The following is a 21,283-nucleotide window of genomic DNA, read 5'->3' on the forward strand; positions in this document are numbered from 1 at the left end:
GCGAGATCTCAGAGTTCGTGATTCTGATGGCATGTTGATGTTAGAAGGTAGAATGTTCGTGCCTAGTAATGTGGAGCTGAAAAAGGAAATTCTAGATGAAGCACATATCTCGGCTTATGCCATGCACCCAGGGGCAACTAAAATGTATCATACTATTCGACCATTTTACTATTGGCCGGGTATAAAAAGGGAGATAGCTGAGTATGTGAGTAGTTGCGCTGTTTGTCAACAGGTTAAAGCAGAAAGAAAGAAGCCGTTTGGATTGTTACAGCCGCTTCCCGTTCCAGAGTGGAAGTGGGAAAATATCACTATGGATTTTGTGTACAAGTTGCCGCGTACACATAATGGTTTTGATGGCATTTGGGTGATCGTTGATCGACTCACTAAGTCGGCACATTTCATTCCAGTGAGAGAGAAGTACTCTTTGAGCCGGTTAGCAGAGTTGTTTATCTCAAAGGTTGTGAAGTACCATGGTGTCCCTGTAAGTATTGTCTCGGATCGTGATCCACGATTCACATCGAAGTTTTGGGTAGCTTTTCAAGAAGCTTTGGGTACGAGACTACTCTACAGTACGGCATATCATCCACAGACGGACGGACAGTCTGAGAGAACTATTCAGACTTTGGAAGATATGCTGTGAGCTTCGGTGTTACAGTTCAGTGATGCTTGGCACCAGCGATTAGATTTGATGGAATTTGCTTACAACAACAGTTTCCATTCGAGCATTGGCATGGCGCCATTCGAAGCTTTGTATGGTAGATCTTGTCGCACTCCGTTATGTTGGTCAGAGGTTGGCGAAAGAATCTTGGTAGGTCCGGAGATTGTCGAGGAGACTACTCAGAATGTTCAAGTAATTAGGTCTAACCTGAAAGCAGCTCAGGACAGACAGAAAAGTTTAGCAGATCGACATGCTACGGACAGAACGTATGAGGTCGGAGATTGGGTATTTCTAAAGCTTTCACCGTGGAGAGGTGTTGTGCGGTTTGGAAAGAAGGGGAAGTTGAGTCCCAGGTATATCGGACCGTACATAGTCACAGAAAAAGTTGGTGAGGTAGCTTATAGGTTGGAGTTGCCTCCGGAGTTGGCTAAAGTGCATAACGTTTTTCACGTGTCTATGCTCCGACATTATGTTGCTGATCCATTGCATGTGATACCTCCTCAACCGTTAGAGATAAATCCAGATTTGACGTACGACGAGGAACCGTTAACGATCTTAGATTGGAAAGAGAAGGTTCTGAGAAACAAAACGGTGAATTTGGTGAAAGTTTTGTGGAGGAATCACTCGGTTGAAGAAGCGACATGGGAGACAGAAAATAGAATGAGGGACTTGTATCCTAGATTGTTCTTCGATTATTAGGGGTTATATGTAGTTATTTTGAATTTCGGGACGAAATTCTATTAAGGAGGGTAGGTTGTAACATCCCGTCCCAAATTTCATTTTAACGTACATTAAAATTACAATTTTACCCTAGTTTGTTTGTGTACGTTAAATGTTGTGTTGTGTGGGTTGTGGGACCACACACAATCATGTATTTCTTTTTCTTCCCGGGATTCCCTCCCTCATTCCCTCATTCTGTCTCTCAGTCTTCTCTCTCTCTCTCTCTTCCTCCCCGAGCCATTTTCTTCTTCTTCTTCATACAAACACACGGACCATATATACAACCCAACTCGAACCTTCACCAATCAAGAAACTAAGACCACCATCGTGTTCGTGGAGCTGAGAGGAGTTCAAAGGTGCCATTTTCAGGTAAGGAAAACACCATTTTCACGTCGATATCACGAGGTCCGATTTGAACACTGTTCATGCAAACCTAAACTAGCTTGTTTTTGGAATTTCTAAGCTTGTAGTTATGCTTGTGAGGTCCCAAGGAGCCTCGGAGTAGTTCGTTGGGTGAATTTGGACGTCGGGAAGGCTAGGTTCGAAGTTGGCCGAACTTTGAAGTCGTGGACAGGTATGATCTAGCAACTTTTAGGCCTTAAAACTAGTCTAACGTGATTCTACTAGTCCTAAGCTTCATTTTGGTATAAAGAACGTGAAAAATGGTTGAAAAACGAAGGAGAAAACAAAGTTAGAATTTTACCCAGTTTTCCGGCGCCGTCGCCGGCGCCGGCGTCTCGCCGGAGAAGAAAGGAGAATATTCCGTTAAGTCTAACGGAATATTCCTAACGGCAGTGACAGAATCCGGTTAGATTTGACGGAATATTCCGTCAGTTAACGGAATATTCCTGACGGCGTCAACTGACGCCGTCAGTGTGCAGTGCACGTGGGCCGCGCGTGGGGGCGAGTAGGTCCGTGCGGGGTCAGGCGCGTGGGGGCGCGTGCGTGGTCCAAAAATTTTTCTAAAAATATGGGTGTGATCCTGAGGTTGTGTAGATCACATTGGTATATTCATTTGTCCAATTTGAGCAATGTATGAGAAGTTATTACGAGAAGTTGCTTAGGTGCTTTTAAATTAATGTTTTCGTAACTTTGTCGCGTATAGGTGATTCGTTTTCCGAGGACGAACGTACACACTCGAGGCAGGGGGGCTACGACCCTTCTAATTATCAGTGAGTGGGCTTTTGTTTTCCGTATATACCTATATACATATTAATTCCCAGAAATTAAATAGAAAAGGTTATTGTTTTATGCCATGCATTATATGAATGTTGTTTACGCATCATTGCATGTATTATTGGTGACATACATACATATATACATGTGTATTTGGTGCTGTGGATGCACAGGTAAGTGCCAGGTAAGCGGTATTCAGGTGGTTATACATTCCTGTTTATTATGCAATAGTAGTTGAAATGCTTAGAGAGCTCATAATCTGCACCCCCGGTGTTAGTGCTCCCGTCCAGGGCCAGGGCACAGCCTTCACGTGTATGTTCACCAGCACCGCATGCTCGTCTTGGATCCAAGTTAGGTGCAAGCCTGTCGTAGAGATCACATTAGGTGGTTCCGACTTGTAGGTGACCCGCGATTTATCGCCAGCTTCACGTGATCGTAGCACTAGAGCATACATATATATATTACACCCAGCTTGTCGTGCAGACCACGTTAGGTGGTTCCGACTCGTGTGCAGATTCAGTGATTGAGTTGAGCGTGGAGCTCTAGGTGCAGCGGTACATGTCACGTTAGGTGACTCCCGGCTGCCAGATTATATATTGTGATGTGATTTACGCTTGAGCATTTACATTTATTATGAGATTCTATGGTGGCATATTCTCAAGCATGAATGGCATATTGTGAGCATGAATGGCATATCATGGGACATGATTGACATATCTATACATACGTATATATGTTCATTTTCTGGGAAGTATACAGGTTTTACGGCGAGGGGTTAGAATGTGTTTTGCTAAAGAGTTTTCAAAGAACTTTGTTTTTGCCCACTCACGCTTTTGTTTTTGCGCCCCTCCAGGTTCTAGTGGTCTAGAAGGTTCGGTGGTTTTCCCCAGAGGGCGTCCCGGCAATTTCTGACAGACACTCACCATTGTAGGGTCACCTTCGGGTGTACATATGTCGTATCTTTTCCTTTTGGACTGTTGTAGACTTGCTCTGAATTGTGTCTCACATACACTAGTACTTTGTATGTTATTAGGTTTTTAACTATTCGTACTTTTATATTACCTTCTTAATTAGCTTCCGCACGCGCACATGGTTACGTCACCTTCGTGTGACGGCCAGCACGCCCTGATCTCGGTCGGGGTGTGTCATATATTATCTATGTATAAATTCCTTGGGTGAGATACTAAAATTTAGTTATAACAAAGGCATGTTGTTGGGGTCATAAGCATGCATTGCTCTCACCCTGCCTCCGCTAGTGATTCCACTAGCACAGCACGCCACCGATAGATGATACCTCGAATCCTGTCAATGACAAAATAATTTGATATTCAACAAAGGTTAGTCGCAGGGTGGAGCCACTAAGAGATCAAAGTGGTCTCAAGCCCATCCTAACCATTGTGTAAGAACGTTTTAGCCATCAAGCATGCAATGTAGAACCGTGAGATATAAAAAAGAAGATGAATTGATCTCGTAAAGAAGTTGAGTTGAACGACATCATGCCTTATATTTTTCTAACAATTTTGTTTGTTTTGTCTTTGCAGTTCAGTGAAACTGTGAGTTTAGGAATGGGGGTTTTAAAATTGACTTTAATGTTATTTCTAAAGCAACCTAATCAACTATTATTTGTAGGGGTAATGCTAGGGTGACCAAAATTTTAAACTAAATTTTGTAAATCAAATGGTGTGGTTGTTGATGGTTGAATTATTACTTAACTGTTGATTAACGTTCTTATTTTCTATTGATGACACATCATTTATTTTGCAAATTTAATTTACAAATTTGGTCTACCTAGCATTACCCTATTTGCAGCTGTCCTTTTTTATTGTCAAACAATTCAAACTAGATTTCTTTGTATTTTCTTTCTATAATTCCAATTTTTTTACTGATTATCCTGCTCTCTACCTCCCACTTAATGGTATTGGACAATTATTTTGATTCTCTCTATTAAATATAATGTGTCTTTTAATTTTGTGAAGATTATCTCAATTGCTCATGTTATGAGTTTGAAATTTTTTTCTCAATGACAATATCAAAGGCCTTCCGGCCCCCTATCATATAGAATTCTAACTCCGCCATAATCGTTAATAAATCATAGTTTAACATAGAAACAATAATTAGCACTCTTAAAAAATCATCGTGCATGCATGCCGCTGTAATTAGTTTTAGAAAGGAAGAGGGGAGGAATGCAAGATGATTTGCTTGAAGTACTAATAATTAACAATGCTACTAGTAATATGATCCAATGACATTCCCTCTCATTTCTAAGTGAGAGCCGTGGAGCAAAATATAATTTCAAAAATCCAGAAATGACACATTGGGTATTTTTAGAATTATGCTGCTCATTCTGGTACTAAACCAAATATTTCACTAAATCAGATCAACTTTATCTAGTCTAAGCTAGTTTAATCCGAAATAGTTCGGCACAATAAACGGACTTCCCATTTTGCCAATTGACTTATGGTAGAATCTCAACTTTCTTCGTACAATTTAAAATTCTCCCAAGAGGTTATTTTTGCCACTTTGAACGGAATTAGATCCTCTACATCTCCTCACTGGGGATCTGGAGATTAATGAATAATAACCGTTCATCAAAGATCATGTGACTACAATTGAATACTTTTTATATTTTAAAAAATAAAACAGCCTCGTTTTGCATGAAAAATATAAAAAGGAAAAAATTGTAATCGCACGATTTTTTATCAACGGTTATTATCCATTGATCCCGGAATCCCCAATGAAGGGATCCGGAGGGGATCTAATTCCATTCTGAACCAAAGAAAATGTCAGTTCCGTACATGAGTTTAAACCAGCTGCAAGTTGCAACAGCTCTCCGCTTTCTCTGTCTCGAACAGAATTTGCTCGCCATTTCACTCTCAAACAACCCAGAAGGTTTTCTGTTCCTCTACACCCTAAACTCTAATTGAAAATTTCCCGAAATCAATGGAAAATTTACCCAAAAATAGAACCCGTGTGGTCTGAAGAAACCCTTTTGCTTTTTTCTTCCACTGCTCTTTGCTTCTGCTCCTCAACTGTAAGCTCCTCCTCTGCAACTTTTTTCTAGTTCTCCTTTTAATATTTGGAATTTCTATGTATTAATGAACACTTTACTGGGTATTTTTCTTTGAATGCTGTTATTGGATTCTATAATTCTACGTGTTCTGATTATGTTTTGAAGAAAAAGAAATTATTTTTCTTCAGTTCTAATGGCTGCTGTCACTTGCTCACATTTTACGTCTTGGGATTTATCAAGTTTGTTAATTTATAATGTTATTTTTACTTTGTTCATTGTCCGAGATTGTTAAACTATTTTCTGGATGAATAGTTTCAAGTTTTGGACATTGGTCTCGTATGAATTGTCCGTCTTAATCCTTCAAGTTAGAAGACAATATCCGTAATCTTCCTTGATTGCACATGAAATCTAGTCATTTTGCTAGTCTAGTCTAGTCCTGCATATCGAATGCCGGCAAAAAGTATTTCAAAAACAACTGATCTTATTTAGAACAAGAGGCTTTTCTTCAATAGTACATACAAAGCGCTTGCTGCGGCGCCCTTCAATAAGCGACTCTACGAGTCTGTGAGCCTCATAAATTTCTGAACTCTAGTTAGATACTGAAGAAAACTTATTTCTGATACATATCATGTGTACAGAGTTACAATGTAAATTGTAAAGCAAATGCGGTCTTGACGCATACTAGTAGATGGATGGACTATGTTCCCCTTAAGGTGCATCCTCGTGAACATTCGTTTCACAGTTGTTGACTTTGGCTTGAAATGCACTTTGATCATCAGAGTATGACCACAAACCTGAACTGGAAGTAGTCTTCAGGTGATTAATGCCTTCTAATGGACTTCCTACTAGGCGCTGGAGGAACTGTAGGATTGGGGGTATGCCGACATCTGAAACTCCCTCAAGAATTTGAACAATCTGCCTCATTGTTGTCTGTCCTTCTCATCTTCTTGAATGCACCAACAAGCGACTTTGCATGCTCTAGCGAGTTCATCTTTGTCAACACGACCTTCCAACTTGTAATCCAACAGTGTAACGACATCTTCTCCTTTATTAACTACATTTGCAACCCTGATAGGACGGTAGTTTTCTAACCCCTCATCTAATCCTTCTCTGTTTCTCCTACCTGATATAACCTCAATCAGCAACATGCCATACCTAATGACATCAGCTTTTGGCGCGATGGCTTCACCTGAAGGCCATTCTGGTGCAAGATAACCTACAGTTCCTCTCATGGTTGTTAGAACGCGACTATGGTGTCTTCCAACAAGTTTCGCAAGACCAAAGTCAGCCAGTTTTGGACTGTATTCTGCATCCAACAAAATAATGTTAGGCTTAATATCATAGTGTATTATGCAGTCTCAGCACTCATCATGTAGGTAAGCCAATCCTCTGGCAGTCCCTATGGCAATATGATATCTTCCTTTCCAATCTAACATTAGTGCATTCTCTTGATGAAAAAGAGATTGCAGAGAACCATTTGCATGTACTCATATACCAAAAGTCGTTTTGAAGCTTCTGCGCAAAATCCCCAAAGGCGAACGAGATTAATGTGGTGGATTGTGCCAATTGTCCCCACTTCAGCACGAAATTGCTTCTCTCCCTGCTCCAGATATTTAAGTTCTTTCACTGCTATGGCAGTTGAATTGGGCAATATCCCCTTGAAAACAGAACCAAAACCTCCTTCCCCAACTTTTTTTGAGAAGTTCTCCGTTGCTTTTCTTAAATCTCTATACTTGAACAGCACCAAGGAATCCTGAACTATTGCCGATGTTCCTTTTGACCGCTTCCTTTTGAGAAATGCGATGAGAATGGTTGAGATTGAAAGGAACCCCGCAAGTACTCCAATAGCAATCCAAGTAGTCTCTCTCTTAACCTTGTCGGTAGAATCTGCAACTCGTATATGAATTTTTATGCCATCCCTTAGTCTAGTTACAGAGTATGGTAGTTGATACAGATCGAATACATCCCCTTTCCAAATCATGCAGTCGTTATTGTAAGCGAAGGCAGTGATCGAGCAATCTCTTGAGCATGCTAATCTACATTCCTCAATGCTTTTAACCTTTAACGATTCAGAATATTGGGAATAAGAAACATCAGGTACTCCCAAAAATTTGTGATTTCCTATCACTGCACTGCAAAGGAGTTTTAGTCACACAACCATAAGAATAACCTCCAAAATCCCAATCTTCTGGGATTTTGGGTTCAAGTCCTTCCAAGCATCGACAATGAGGCAAACTCTGAGAGTCACAGATACTAAAAGCACCACACTTGGTACGTTGTCCACCCCAAGTGTTTATTGTCTCACTGCCGTTATAAAACTCGAGTAGACCATTCAAAAGTTTGTATCTCACAAATGAATTAGGATCGATGGGAACGTAAGTTAAAGAGCTTTCATTCTCATTTTCAACAGAATTTTCACTTGACAATAAAAGCAGTAGGAAGGAATGCTATGATTGTCACCTCGCCAATCCCAAACACTAATGGCGGAACCATTTCGAAATAAGAAAACCCTGCTTCCAGCTTGTTCTATCTCAAGTGAAAATATTCCAGGGGCTGGATTTTGTGGGTTTCTCCAGGGAGTAAGAATTAGTTTCTCCTTGGTAAGCTTATTATCTCCAAGCTTGGCACCTGGAAGCTAAGTGTCGAATTAGTTTCTCCTTGGTAAGCTTATTATCTCCAAGCTTGGCACCTGGAAGCTAAGTGTCAGTGGGGTGATCAAAACTCTGCCATAAAACAGCGGATGAATCAGGTTCATCTCTGATGACAAAGTTCCCGTTGTCAAGAAGCACTGCCATGGTGGAATTAGAAACCGCTACCGCAGAACGAGTTGACCAAATTGTATATTTTGTTTGGTCCAGCAGCGCTAAGCTTCCATTTCGGAAGAGTTGCAATGCCAAAGAATACAAATCAGAAGCAGGTTTTTTTCTGTTTGCTACCGAAACTACTGTTTGAGGGCGGAGATTTTTGTACCAAATGCCTACGTAATAGTTTCGAGAGTTACCTGGTGTGAAGAAACCCAGCTCAAATCTGTCACCTGGAGAGGTGAGTGTTTGGCTTCCAGAAAGAGATTGGCCTGCATAGACGGTGTCAGACGCCATGGAAATTCCATTGAAGGTGAAACATAACAGAAGCAGAACAACAGACTGGGAAATGAAGTTATTGTTGCTACTGATATCCATCTCTTCAAAGAGTCAGATTTTCTGCAAGCTGGTGCCAAACTTGACTCTTCCTCTCCTATTTTTGTTGCTATGAATGGAGCTTAACCAGAATTAGGTAGATTACTAGTTGGAAGTTGTCAAGTCAACCAAGTCAACCAAGTCAACCAACACACCAGTCAAAGATCATTATATTTTACCTGGCCGCCAAATATCCCTGTTGCAAATACATGAAATGTATGGAAATTTCTCCCCGACATTTTTTTTTTCATGAGTGAACGGTTGAGATTGAACTAATTGGAATTGAGTTAAATCTCAACAGTGCACAAGTGAAAAAAAATGTGCGGATGAGCAAAGCTCGTGGAATGTACATGTAAGTTTTGCTTCTACACATGGAAAAATAGGAAGGCCGACCGGCAGACCTGGTGGTTGTGTGACAGTACACAAACTAGACCTCTCTGTGATGCTTAATAACGGGCTAGACCAACCCATGATCTCAAGTTTGTGAGACAAGGGCCGCATGTGACTGGTCGTACATAAAAATTTGCCCTACTTAGGCTATGCAATGCATAGATTTAGTGGCAAAAAAAAAAAAAAAAGAAATTTTTTTTTATGTTATTTTTGCTGAGATTCTTCAATTTCTTCAATTTCGGAAGAAACCCTCGACTTATTGATTTAAGCTGTATAACTTTCTTTTTCACACTCATTGCCCGAGATTTTTAGAATACTTATTTTCTTGTGGACATGAACACGAATGCTTACGAGATATTCAGGAATGTGGTTCAGAAAATTATGGAATGTAGATGGTGAGAATTTTGTGAGTTTTTCAAGGCTAATCAGAAGATATGCATCAGTTTCAAGTAGAACTGTGATAGACATGGCTGTTAGAGATGGGGAGTTGAGGGTTTTCTTAGTCTTTGGAGAGGTTTCTGGGGGACACGATTGCCTCTCGTCTCATGGCATCTCTGAAGAATCTACTTCCGGTTCCTGTCCGCTTTTCCGGTGTTGGAGGGTAAACTATTACTTTCTCTGCGGTCTTTATTGGAATTTGTAATTCTTTGCAGAAGTCCTTTTTCATAGGTTTATGTTAGTAGCCTTCGTGTGTGCATTTAAGTAACTGAGCTATTTTCCTTTTCTTAAGGAAATGCAATCTTCACATGGATAACATTTTAGACAATTTGGACAAAACTGTGGTTTTCAAAATTTTTTGTTGTTTGAATGATAATGGTTAAATGAGAGATGGTGTTGTGTCCACAATGTGTTTAGGTTGATGATGACTAATCAAGGATTAAAGTTGCTGTTTCCGATGGAGGATATTGCAGTGATGGGATTATTGGAGTTATTGCTTCACTGAATATGATCAGAGTGAGTTTGAGCTACATAAGACTTTACTGAACAAATTCGACGATAGATAGTGTTCTATCTTTATGTGTTACTTAGTGTATCTTTCAGTACAAGAGAGAAAAGTTGTTGCATTCTGTCATCTTATTTGGTCAATGTATTGGGCCAGGTGAAGCTGCTGGAGACAATAGAGGCTGCTCTTCTGTTTCAATCTCATGTTGTTATGACTGTGGATTCCAAGGGTTTCTCTTTCCGTCTGTTAAAACAGTTATGGGGTAATATAGACCACCTCCTCGGTGTTATAATCAGACTTTACTGATACATATGGTGTTGGATTTTTGGGACATGCTTTTTGCAGCTAGATACAATCGGCAAGGATTAAATGCTCTGGTACACTTCCATTATGTAGCACCGTCGTTTTGGGCTTGGAAAGGGGGTGAAGCAAGACTCCGAGGCCTGGTTCAATTTGTGGAACATGTCTTGTGTAAACTTCCTAATGAAGAAGAAGTTTGCAGATCAAATGGACTGGCTGCAACCTTTGTAGGCCACCCCAGTTTGGAGGATGTTTGGGAGTTGAATTCGGTATGATTTTGTGTTCTATTTTGGAATAAATGTTATGTACTTGATAGTTGTCATTACAGATCATTCTTAAGATTTCTGAGATATTTAGTTTCACGCTTTCTTCTAAACAGTTGAGAATAATACATAGTATAGAACCATCTGATGCTGTTTAAATTGACTTTTCTTTTAAGTTTCAAGTACTAATACACAATCTTGTGTATAGAAGGAAACTTCACCCCATGAATGGAAGATGGAAGGAAACTGCGAAGATTTCCGAAGGAAATATGCAATGCCTGCAGGTAAACACCTAAGAGTAATTCTCTTTTGCAGTAACTAAGAGTAATTCCGTTATAGTGGCCTAAGAATCAAGGTTCCACAATAAACCATTTTCTGAAAACTTCTTGCTCCGTCAACTGATTATTTCTTCCCCTTTCTGCTCCTTTTTTATAATAAATTATTCAGATCTTCATATCATTGTTGAGGAGCTCCTTTCTGTGCATGTGCACATTTCTTACTCTTTCCCAATTGAAATCTTCTTTTAATATTCTGGGATTTTATATTGCAAAGGAGCCAAAGTCATTTCCTTGCTTCCTGGAAGCAGATTCCAAGAGATCACCAGAATACTTTCCATCTTCACAAACGGTATGGCATTATTACAAGTGTCATTTCCCAAGTTAGTAACGGTCATCCATGTCACTCCCAATCAGCATGTGAAGAACTATGTCACTGGAATCACTAACAAGTGGCCTGTGCCTGCTATATTGACTCCAGGAGGATCCCTGCACCAAAAATATGATGCATTCAGTGTGAGTGAAAAAACCTAAAAGAGTACTTTGGATGATATAAATTGTATTTACGTGTGCACTCTTTCAGCGTGTTGGCAGAATGTGAAATTTGAATCTTCGTTTGATAGCCAGTGATGCACTTAACACGGGCATCTAACAGAGCCTGAATCTGAGCATATCTGAAACCAAGTTTTTGGACGTTCATGTCTGAGCATGTTTGAATATGTCGATTCTAGCTCAAATTTGTTACGAACATTAAATTGCAGGCAAGTAGCGTTGCGTTATGTGCTTCTGGAACAGTTGCTTTAGAGATGCAGCTTGCACAGCTACCATGCGTAGTCGCCTGTTCTCATTTCCTAACTGAGTTGATTATTCGTTTTGAAGCCAAGGTACCTACCGTCTCCCTCCCAAATGTTCTCATGGATTCCCCTATTATGCCCGAAGCTCTCTTGCAATCTTGTACTCTGACAAACCTAGCCTCATTGATGTTGTAAGTTACATTTAAGCATGATATCTTCAAATTTTGGTTTAGTTACTGTAATACTGGATATTGTAAGTACAAGGCTTTGGTATTTCCCTAGTTCGCACATAAATCAAGTATATTTGATCCATCACAGGGACTTGATACATGCCAATGGCCTCCTAGAGAAACAGATTTTTGCCGCGGAAAAGGTTATCAGACTTCTATGCGCTCCAGCCAGAAATTTAGATCCGTTGGCAGAGCAGCATCAAGGAGGCTGGTTTCCCCGCAACACACCGAGCAAAGCCATGGCTGTCATCTGTGGGATGTCATTACCATACAAATATTTAATATCTCACCGATGTATCTTTTAGCTTGATTCAAATTGAAGGCGGAGAGTTTGGTTTTTGTTCTTCGCTCGATTGGAGGTGTATTAACACTGATAATGCAACATCAAAATTGCAAATTTAAGAAGCAACCCCAAGTCGATCGGTTTATCTTTTGACAATGGTTTTTTGAGTTTGTCGAAATAAAAACGATCGGACATGGATGAGATTGACCTATGTTCGAAAAGTATTGTAAACATGGTATTATGGTTTAGTGGTATTCCTCTTCACTTGTAAGGTCTTAGGTTCGATTCTCGCCAAAGGCGAATTTAAACCACATTATAGCTAGCTCACTGTGAGGCTAAGTACACCCTCTTTCCCTTAATCTAGAAAATATCGTTTGTTAAAAAAGAAAAATAAGCGCTAAATTACTTTGCTTGCTTGAACTTGTATAAGTAAATAGCTAGGTATATTTCTAGTTCATAAAAAAAAAAACTTAAAAAGTTCTCTGGTTGACATGCATGCAATATAAGGTCGGATCAAATAATCATCAGACGATTAATCTGGAGTCTTGTTTGATTTGTTAAGATAACGAATTCGGACCAAATCACACCTAAGAAAACAAAATCTAAGACAATGCTAACAGTGATTCAAATAACAAGGCAGACATATAGGACATTCTTCCACATCAAAGCCATAAGACTTGCTCAACTCCTAATTACAAACTCCTCAAGGCCACAAAAAAAAAAACTCACTTCTTATTTTAGTAAACAACACTCACTTTAAAATCCCCACAACTCCTTCAGTCACATTTCACGCTATCAAACTCCACAGAAACCCTAAAATCTGAAATTTCCACGAGCAATCCCTCGCGAAAAACCTTGAAAAATCCCTTTTCGTTACTACAATGGCTGTATCAAGGGGACTGCTTTTGCTTTGCCTAGGGACACTCTTGGTCAGTGTGTTCTTAGTCAAGGTGGCCGAGGCTAGTGAGGACCATGGCGATTGCCACAGTGACCCGAACAATGGGGACCAATGCCAGGAGCATGAGAGTGATGTAATTGGGGACGATGATGTGGATGACACATACAAGATTGTGAACAAGGTTGCAGTGACTTTTTCGGCAAGAACCGGCGAAGTTGAGCCAGATGCAGCCGAAGCATCAGACCCAGATGATGCTGAAGATAATGAATCGAGTCATGTCATTGTAATGGGACACTGATCAGCCAAATGGGGATAGCTAGGTAACCTAGCTAGCTTGCTAGGGTTACGGCAGTGCTCTGCAGGGTTCTGGTTTTCGCATTCGTTTCATATTTGTTTTTTCTTATATTTTGTTTTAGCATTGCGTTTTCTTCCTTTGATGAGTTGGTTTTAATTAATTTTAGCTATGAACAAATATGAGATCAGTCTATTGTCATAAACAATTTCGTTCTTAGTCGCTTGTTGGTTAATTAAGTCATTCTTTTGATCACATATGTAGACTTGGTCTCGATAGATTGACCATTTAATCTCACCTTTCACTTGCCTAATAGAGATGAAACTCACTTATGTTGGTATATCTCATTTTAAATTAAAACATGTTTGCTAATAGTGTGAAATAGATGATAGTAAACTCATTCCACTAACACTCTTCAGATTTTAAATAACTAGCGATAGTAAACTTTTTCTATAAATAAAAGAATACTTTTTTTATAAATAAATATTTTTATATGTATAAAAAAAAATTAAAAGAGAAATAATCATTTTTTTTTTACAATTCTCAGAACATCATCAGCCTAATTGGCAGCAATCAAAGTAATTACAAGCTTGATCACTCAATCAACTTATTCACAGATAATTATAATCAATTAAGATCAATCAATTCCTTCCACCATATTTTTGCACACACGCGATTCTCCCTATGAAAATTCCAAAAAACTCACCCAATGCAACTACAGAAATGGATGCGTCCAAGGCAATGACTGTTTTGTCCCTAGGCGCTCTCCTTGTGTGTGGTTGAAGTAGAAGTGTAGGTGTATTTTTATATCAACTATGGAGATGACCATTTAGGATAGTAGAATCTGCATTAAACCTGGATTCATGAGGATATTCAGGAAGTAGATATTGTATTATTTTAGGAGTATGATTATTTGCGGCGCACTCCAATCCTTATAGTATAAGGATTCCAAGGTTGTAGGAAACCTGCTAATTCCTTATTGGGTTAAGTTCTCGAATTTTGCAGAATAAAAATGGTCTATTTCAACGAAGTCGAAGGACTTCACCCACTGATTCTGAAACAGGATGATGGTGGCATCATTATCCGTTTAGTCAGCTCCGCTATGGAAGCTATTGAGTTCATGACCGGACTTCTGGCTCCAGAAAATATGTGACATGTAAATGTGACTTGTTGTAAGTTGAGAGGTGCATGATATTGATCTATATATATACATATGTGTGTGCTATCTGCTATTATTGTTGCTTTCTTTGTTGCAGAAAAGGATCCTCATAGGATTCTTTTTCATGGGATATCGGAGATTCGGTGATCATGATCATTAATCGTATATCGTGCGGTCAGTTTTCGTTAGGTACTATTTATATTTAATTTTAAATTTCAAATGATTTTTTATCGTACGATGTACGATAAATAGTCACGATCACAAAATTCCCGATACCCCAAAAAAAGGATCCGAGGAGGATTATTTTCCTTTGTTGCGATGCGATGAGACTCGTCTTTTGACTTGAGGGAAAGACAAAGGTCAGAATTTACTTGAGAAAACTGATTTCTAAGAACCAAAACATCATTCAATCTCACATGGTTTTTGACCATACTCCCTCCAGACGTATCATCCTTTCATTTAAAAGTTTCTAGGTTGACAACCCTAGCTAGCTAGCTCTACTGTTCTTTTTTTTTTTTGGGTAAACAGCTAGCTCTACTGTTTTCCTCTTCGGATCCTTTTCATCAAATTCACCCAATAAATCAGTCCAGATTCTTAAAATTTGATCCAACGGCTACAAATAGGGGGTTCCTTTAAAAATTATAATAACTTGAGCCGTTAGATTAATTTTCAAGGGTCTATATTAGGTGATTGAGTGAATTTGGTGAAAGGGATCCGGAGAGGATCCCTTTCCTAGTTATACAACACTTATTGTGTTCAATCTAACTCCTCTTTTAGAAAAAGGTTGGCAATTGTCTTATTGTGTTCAATCTAACTCCTCTTTTAGAAAAAGTTTGGCGATTGTCACATTCATATATGTGGTGTTACGTAATATATACTAGTCTCCATGCACGCGCCTTCAAAGAGTTTGAATGCTTTTGGATTAAGTCTGCATATTTGATTTAATCAAAGAATAATGTTAGGTACCCTAATTTTGTGCAGCAAATGATATGTCATCGATTAAATTTGTACTTTAATTAAAGTTAAAATTTGATTAGTCATTGAGATACAAAGTTATAAGGTAAAAGTACATTTTGGCCCTCAAGTTTTTTATCCAATTTCAAAGTCATACAATGTTTTTAAAATTTTTAAATTTCATATAACGGTTTACGATTTCATACTAACGTTGTACAATCACTAATTACTCTGTAAATCTGATCATTAAGTGATCATATGGTAAACGCAAAACCCATATCTTGCTGACTTTGAGTCCAAACTCGTGCCAAGTGGTTAAAACAGATTAAGAGAAAAGAGTGCATTTTTGCTCACCACCATTTAGTGTGATGTATGCTCACCACTTTATTTATCATATAAGTTTGAATTTCGAGATTCGTGTGATAAATAAGTACAAATCTCAAAATTCAAACTCATTTAATGGTGATAAATAAGGTGGTGAGCATATACCACACTAAATAATGGTGAGCAAAAATGCATCCAAGAGAAAAAAGTTCAGTTCATAATGGGTGACACAGGAAAAAAAATATCTGTAATTTAGGAATTAAAATAATTGAGAAAATACTTTAAAAACAACTTCTTGCACGAGAGAAGTAACTTATTAGCACAAACAACCTTCCACAATACCAAAAAGCTTCCTCAGTACGACCTGATTTCATAACAAGAAAACTGTGGTTGGGATTTCGAGCCCGTGCATAAGGTATTTTTTGAATCGCGGCATGATACGCACGACTTACACGTTTTAAATGTATTTATATGCGTAAATTGACAAAAGAAAAGTCAAATATTTGAAATAAATGAATAATTTTAGATCATACTAGAAGAAATCCCTCATAAATCAATTAAAGTAGCTGAATTTACATAATAAAATCGGTCTCTATAGAATTTACATTAAGAATAAAGAAAATAATATTTAATAAACAATTGATTGAATCATATTATTGCTAGCATATTGTGAGGCTAAGCTCACCTCTTTCCCCCTTAGTGTAGATAACATTGTTTCTTTAAAAAAAAAAAAAATCATTCGACAATTAATTTAATCACATTATTATCCGTATACGAAAGATATTTGACAACTTATTTAATCATATTGTTATCTGTGTGCGAAAGGCCCACAATATTGTTTACTTTAACGAAAAACCACATTTCGACACTAAAAAGTCAATCTTGGTACTATTCACTTTACCCTTTATTTTGTCCTTATCGTTAAAACTCAAAGTTTTCGAACCATTTTCATTCGTTTTCCTTTTATTTTAATGTTTTATTTTTTCCCTTGTTTTAAAATATGTATATTTCAAACTATAGATTAGAAAACTGACAAAGTTTGAACCTATGTTGTAGAGTAAGAACGACAACACTCTTCTCCATCACTATCATAAAGGACCACTTGCCCTAATTTTAAAATATAATTTTTGTCAAATAGCTTTGCTTAGATTTTTCTTTTTGGTTTTTTGTCAGAAGATTACTTTGCTTATATAATTATACAGTCTCTTTCCTTGAATTCAACCACTATGTAATGATTAATATATATAAGTTCTTATCTCCTTGTTCCTCATATTCAGTCAGATCTCGAGAAGGGATCTGTATAATTTCATGGCAATCCCAAGCTGCAAGCACTTTGGAACCACCCAGCGGGCCCTAAAACTAGTTTGTTTACTTACTCTACAAGTTTTTACCATTAATTTTCTGTTTGTTATTTAGTTATATTGTTCTTAATTTCTCAATGATTATTGTTGATGGATTGTTGATCTTAATCGATCATTTCGTGTTAATCCGCTAGGTGGTGCTTGATTAGTATGAAAGTTATTGAGATGAAAGAGCATGTGGTTGAGATTATTGATTTCTTAAGTGAAAACTAAAACTCTTAATGAATTTTAGTGCATAACTGACTTTAGAATGTTATGGCAGCCTTAACTAATGATTTTGTGAATTAGGGGGTGTAGTCAAACTCATATTTGAGAGTATTTTAAAAGATTTTAAAATCTTAGTGTAGTCAAGTAAAAGATTTTAAAGGATTTTAGAATCTATTCAAATCTAGGTGTAGTCAATTAAAACATTTTAAAGGATTTTAAAATCCATCCAAATCTAAATGTATTCAAAAAATTAAGATTTTGGAGGATTTTAATAAGTTATGGATTTTGTGGGATTTGAGAGCAAGAAGTATATATAACCAAGACTAACAAGAATGCAACCTCACCTCCTAAGATTTCAAATCCTTTTCCATCTGGACAGTTCTCAAATCTCTACCAACCCCAGCCACACACAGGTAACCACCATATACTTTAGTGGAATCTCTTATTATGACCCTTAAACCTTAATTAGGCATGTATGATTATTGAAGGACATGATCGATCTAGGATTTTGGTTAATACTACTCTCTCGCCATTTTAATTTTTTAATGTCTGTGGTACTACAAGCACTACTGAAGTACCACAGAGTACGTCTGTGGCAAAAGGGCAGTCGGTAGTGATGGTTGTTGATGGTGTAGTGCTCAAAAGCTCACCAAAGTTATGTTGATCTATCACTTGATAAAGAGATGGAGCCATGGTTGTGTGAAAAAGGACCCGAAAAGGAAAGAAATAAAGTGGCTATCGAATATAATAAGACAAGGGGAAAGATTTTTCCTTCTCTTTTTTCAATAAAAAAATTATATGAAAATCCACCACAATCGACCAAAATCTACAAACTAAATCCATTCAAATTCTTTAAAATTCATATGAATTTTGTAGAAGTCTTAAATCTTCATAAATCTTATCAAATCTATCATTTTTAAAATTCTTTAAAATCCTAGTTTGACTACACCCTCTTAAACTCAATGATTTGATGGCGTGGGCTTGTTCGCGAGGCATTTTGCCCGCTATAGTTTTGCTCTTTTGAACTTGTTGATTTGTCATCTTTATGAACTTGGTATATTTCCTTCGTTTTTTGGTACTCAACTCTAATGTAAAGTTAAAGTTTATCTGATGACGAATATAATTTTTTTATAAAAAAAATAAAAATCAATTAACACTACATGATTATACCATTTACCCCGGTTGGTCTTAGAATATATGGAGTTCTAATAAAGAAATTGTAATAGAAAAACTTGTCACAAAAAAAAAAAAGAAAAGAAATTGTAGATAGAATACAGTCTCTCATATATTAAAAGGTTTTCTGTGTGTTTTAATTTTGCAGTCCATTTCTGGGCCCCAACATTTAAATGGGGTCTAACCATTGCAAATATTCTCGACTCAGCAAAACCACCAGAGAAACTATCCTATCCTCAGCAATCAGGTTGGCCATGACTCTCTAATTTCTTTGATGGACTCGATTTTTTGACGCTTCTACCAAACAACCAGATATATATTTCTTATTTTCTATATATCTCATTACGTGACCTAACGACTATCACATAATGAGAGTACTGAGATTTGTTTGATGGCCTCGGTCTTTCAAGGCTTCTACCATACAATCGGAGGTATATTTCTTACTTTTTATATATCTCATCACATTACCTAGTCGTTATTATCTAGCCGCTATCAAATAATGAGAATGTTGAGAGATATAAGAAGAAAGGGATATATAGCCGGGGCAGTCAAGAATCTCCCGTCTTGTCATTTTGTTGAAAAGTTTACTTACTGGTTGGTAATTGTTTTTGTTTGCTTGGTAATTATTTCATTAATTTACTTACTGATAAAAACTTTTGGCATCCCTATTTGATGATCTCCAGCCCTTGCATCCACCGGACTTATATGGGCAAGATACAGCGCAATAATTACACCAGTAATTGACTCTAAACCTCAAGTTATTAATTAATTACATCAATAGTTTGATGTACAAGTTTGAGATAGATTTTCACATCCTCATAGTTTGTCCATTTTGAGATTGCAGAAGAACTGGAATCTTTTGAGTGTCAGTTTCGCGATGTCTGTAACCGCTATGTATCAACTTTCACGTAAAATTCAGTATGTTGTCATGTGCTCTCGTATTGGAAATTGTTATTAGCATTCCAAATTAATCTTATAGCGCAATTAACTGCTCTCATATTTGTGTCTCGTTTTGAATGGCAAGTAATTACAATGAATCTGACTATCACCAATTTTCATATTTTCCAGGCATGACTTATCTACCAAAAACCAAGAAGTTGCTGTAGAAGAAGAATGAATAAAATCTCAATTATAGTAAACTTGGCGTGCTGGTTTCGAGTTGAGCGCACTCCGATTCGACTCATGCAACATTTATAGTAAAACATATTCATTCTCTTGGATTGATGTACATTAATGTTGGATTATATATGTTTGAACCTCATGGTCCAATTAAGGCCAATGAAAAATATATTGTTGTTGAAAATATTTGTGATGAATGCCCATACACCAATGTGGACTTGGGAAATGAATGAGGATTGTATTTTCAAAAGGTGTGTGTTGAAGTTGCTCTATAAATAGAGCGCTCCGTATACTATTAAAATACTAAGAGGAAGAAAAGATAAATAACATCAGTATCTATCTCTCCCTCTTTTATTTGTCATCCCCTTGTGTTATAGTTACAGTGTGATATTTTACACATGTTTCGCTTCTATCACTAGTAAAGGTTATCTCTTTAACTTTTGCCTATTTATAACACGTTATCAGTATGACTCTCTAACCATTTCTCATTTCACCTCGCCGAAAGAAAGAAAAAATAAATGTTTCCTCTAAAGATTTTACTGTTCTTCTTCTTCTTTTGCCTCAACTGCTGGATATACCCTCGCAAAGAACTATTTGCACCATGCCTGCTTCTAGTTCTCAATCTAACAGTTACTTATATCTTTAATTTCTTGTTTGGTGTAGCTATTGATTACTAACCCAGTGTTTATTTATGTTGATTTTACTGCAATCCAAGATGATGCGGTACAATCGCTCATCTTGAACTGCAAATTTAATCTTACTACAATTCAAGATGGTGCAGTATCATCACCTATCTTGGACTGCAGATCTAATTTTACTGCAAATTTTAGGTGGAGCGCCTACCTTGCATATTTAATTTACCTGCTGTTTAATTTCATTGCAATTTTAGGTGGTGCGGTATAATCGTCCACCCTGTTCTGCGTATTTAAATTTTCCTGCTACTTGAGTGGTGTGAAATAATCGCTCATCCTATGTTATGTTATTTCAATGAGAATTGTGCGGTACAATCACCCTCCTCATTCATCGTAAATCTCAAGCCAGAAGTTTCGAGTGCTTATCATTTTGGCCTGAATATCAAAATGAAAATTTTGTAAGAACCAGAAGTTCTAACACTACATACCTCCAGAATATATATTATTGCAAAATGGCAAACTTGGCAAAACTTGATTTTGTTACCCTGGACATTACTGGGAATAACTACCTTACCTGGGTAATGGATACCAAGATCCATTTGGAGGCAGGGAATCTTGGAGAAACAATCAAGGAGGAGAACAGTGCATCTTCTCAAAATCGGGCAAAGGCCATGATCTTTATCCGTCACCACCTTGATGAAGGACTAAAGAGCGAGTACTTGAAGGTTGAAGATCCGTTAGCTCTCTGGAAGGCTAGAGAAACAGATACAATCACCAGAAAACGGTGATTCTTCCAAGAGCTCGTTATAAGTGGACTCGCCTAAGGATTTAGGATTTCAAGTCAGTGGCTGAGTACAATTCTGCGATGTTCAGAATTAGCTTCCAAATGAAACTCTGTGGGGAAACCATCACTGAGAAATATATGCTGGAAAAGACCTTCAACACT

The 21,283-nt window shown here is 37.6% G+C and overlaps 2 protein-coding genes and 2 pseudogenes across 3 annotated transcripts; 3 read left to right on the plus strand and 1 right to left on the minus strand.

Moving 5' to 3' along the window:
- The first annotated feature begins 5,274 nt into the window (after positions 1-5,274).
- On the plus strand, positions 5,275-12,363 carry LOC137708647 (putative lipid-A-disaccharide synthase, mitochondrial; annotated as a pseudogene). Its single transcript, XR_015958812.1, has 9 exons — positions 5,275-5,585; positions 9,493-9,731; positions 9,986-10,084; positions 10,230-10,335; positions 10,419-10,642; positions 10,848-10,920; positions 11,189-11,427; positions 11,673-11,896; positions 12,024-12,363. The product of XR_015958812.1 is annotated as a putative lipid-A-disaccharide synthase, mitochondrial (transcript).
- On the minus strand, positions 6,028-8,743 carry LOC137709153 (G-type lectin S-receptor-like serine/threonine-protein kinase At2g19130; annotated as a pseudogene).
- A 633-nt stretch (positions 12,364-12,996) lies between the features above and the next one.
- On the plus strand, positions 12,997-13,627 carry RALFL17 (RALF-like 17). Its single transcript, XM_088689904.1, has one exon. It carries the CDS (start codon positions 13,100-13,102, stop codon positions 13,412-13,414), a length of 315 nt encoding a protein of 104 aa, XP_088546030.1. The 5' UTR covers positions 12,997-13,099; the 3' UTR covers positions 13,415-13,627.
- A 3,525-nt stretch (positions 13,628-17,152) lies between these two features.
- LOC137749267 (mitochondrial pyruvate carrier 4-like) lies at positions 17,153-19,955 on the plus strand (the record flags this gene model as incomplete). Its single annotated transcript, XM_068489368.2, has 5 exons — positions 17,153-17,207; positions 18,735-18,833; positions 19,270-19,322; positions 19,431-19,504; positions 19,655-19,955. Coding segments are annotated over 5 exons (330 nt in total), but the record flags the coding sequence as incomplete, so codon positions are not given.
- Positions 19,956-21,283: the final 1,328 nt, after the last annotated feature.

The sequence above is a fragment of the Pyrus communis genome, chromosome 17, assembly GCF_041283825.1.
Source record: "Pyrus communis isolate YQ-2024b chromosome 17, ASM4128382v1, whole genome shotgun sequence".
Classification (NCBI taxonomy): domain Eukaryota; kingdom Viridiplantae; phylum Streptophyta; class Magnoliopsida; order Rosales; family Rosaceae; genus Pyrus; species Pyrus communis.

What these genes read in the sequence shown, in the direction of transcription:
- RALFL17 (XM_088689904.1), top strand. Translation starts at nt 13,100, where the DNA reads ATGGCTGTATCAAGGGGACTGCTTTTGCTTTGCCTAGGGACACTCTTG.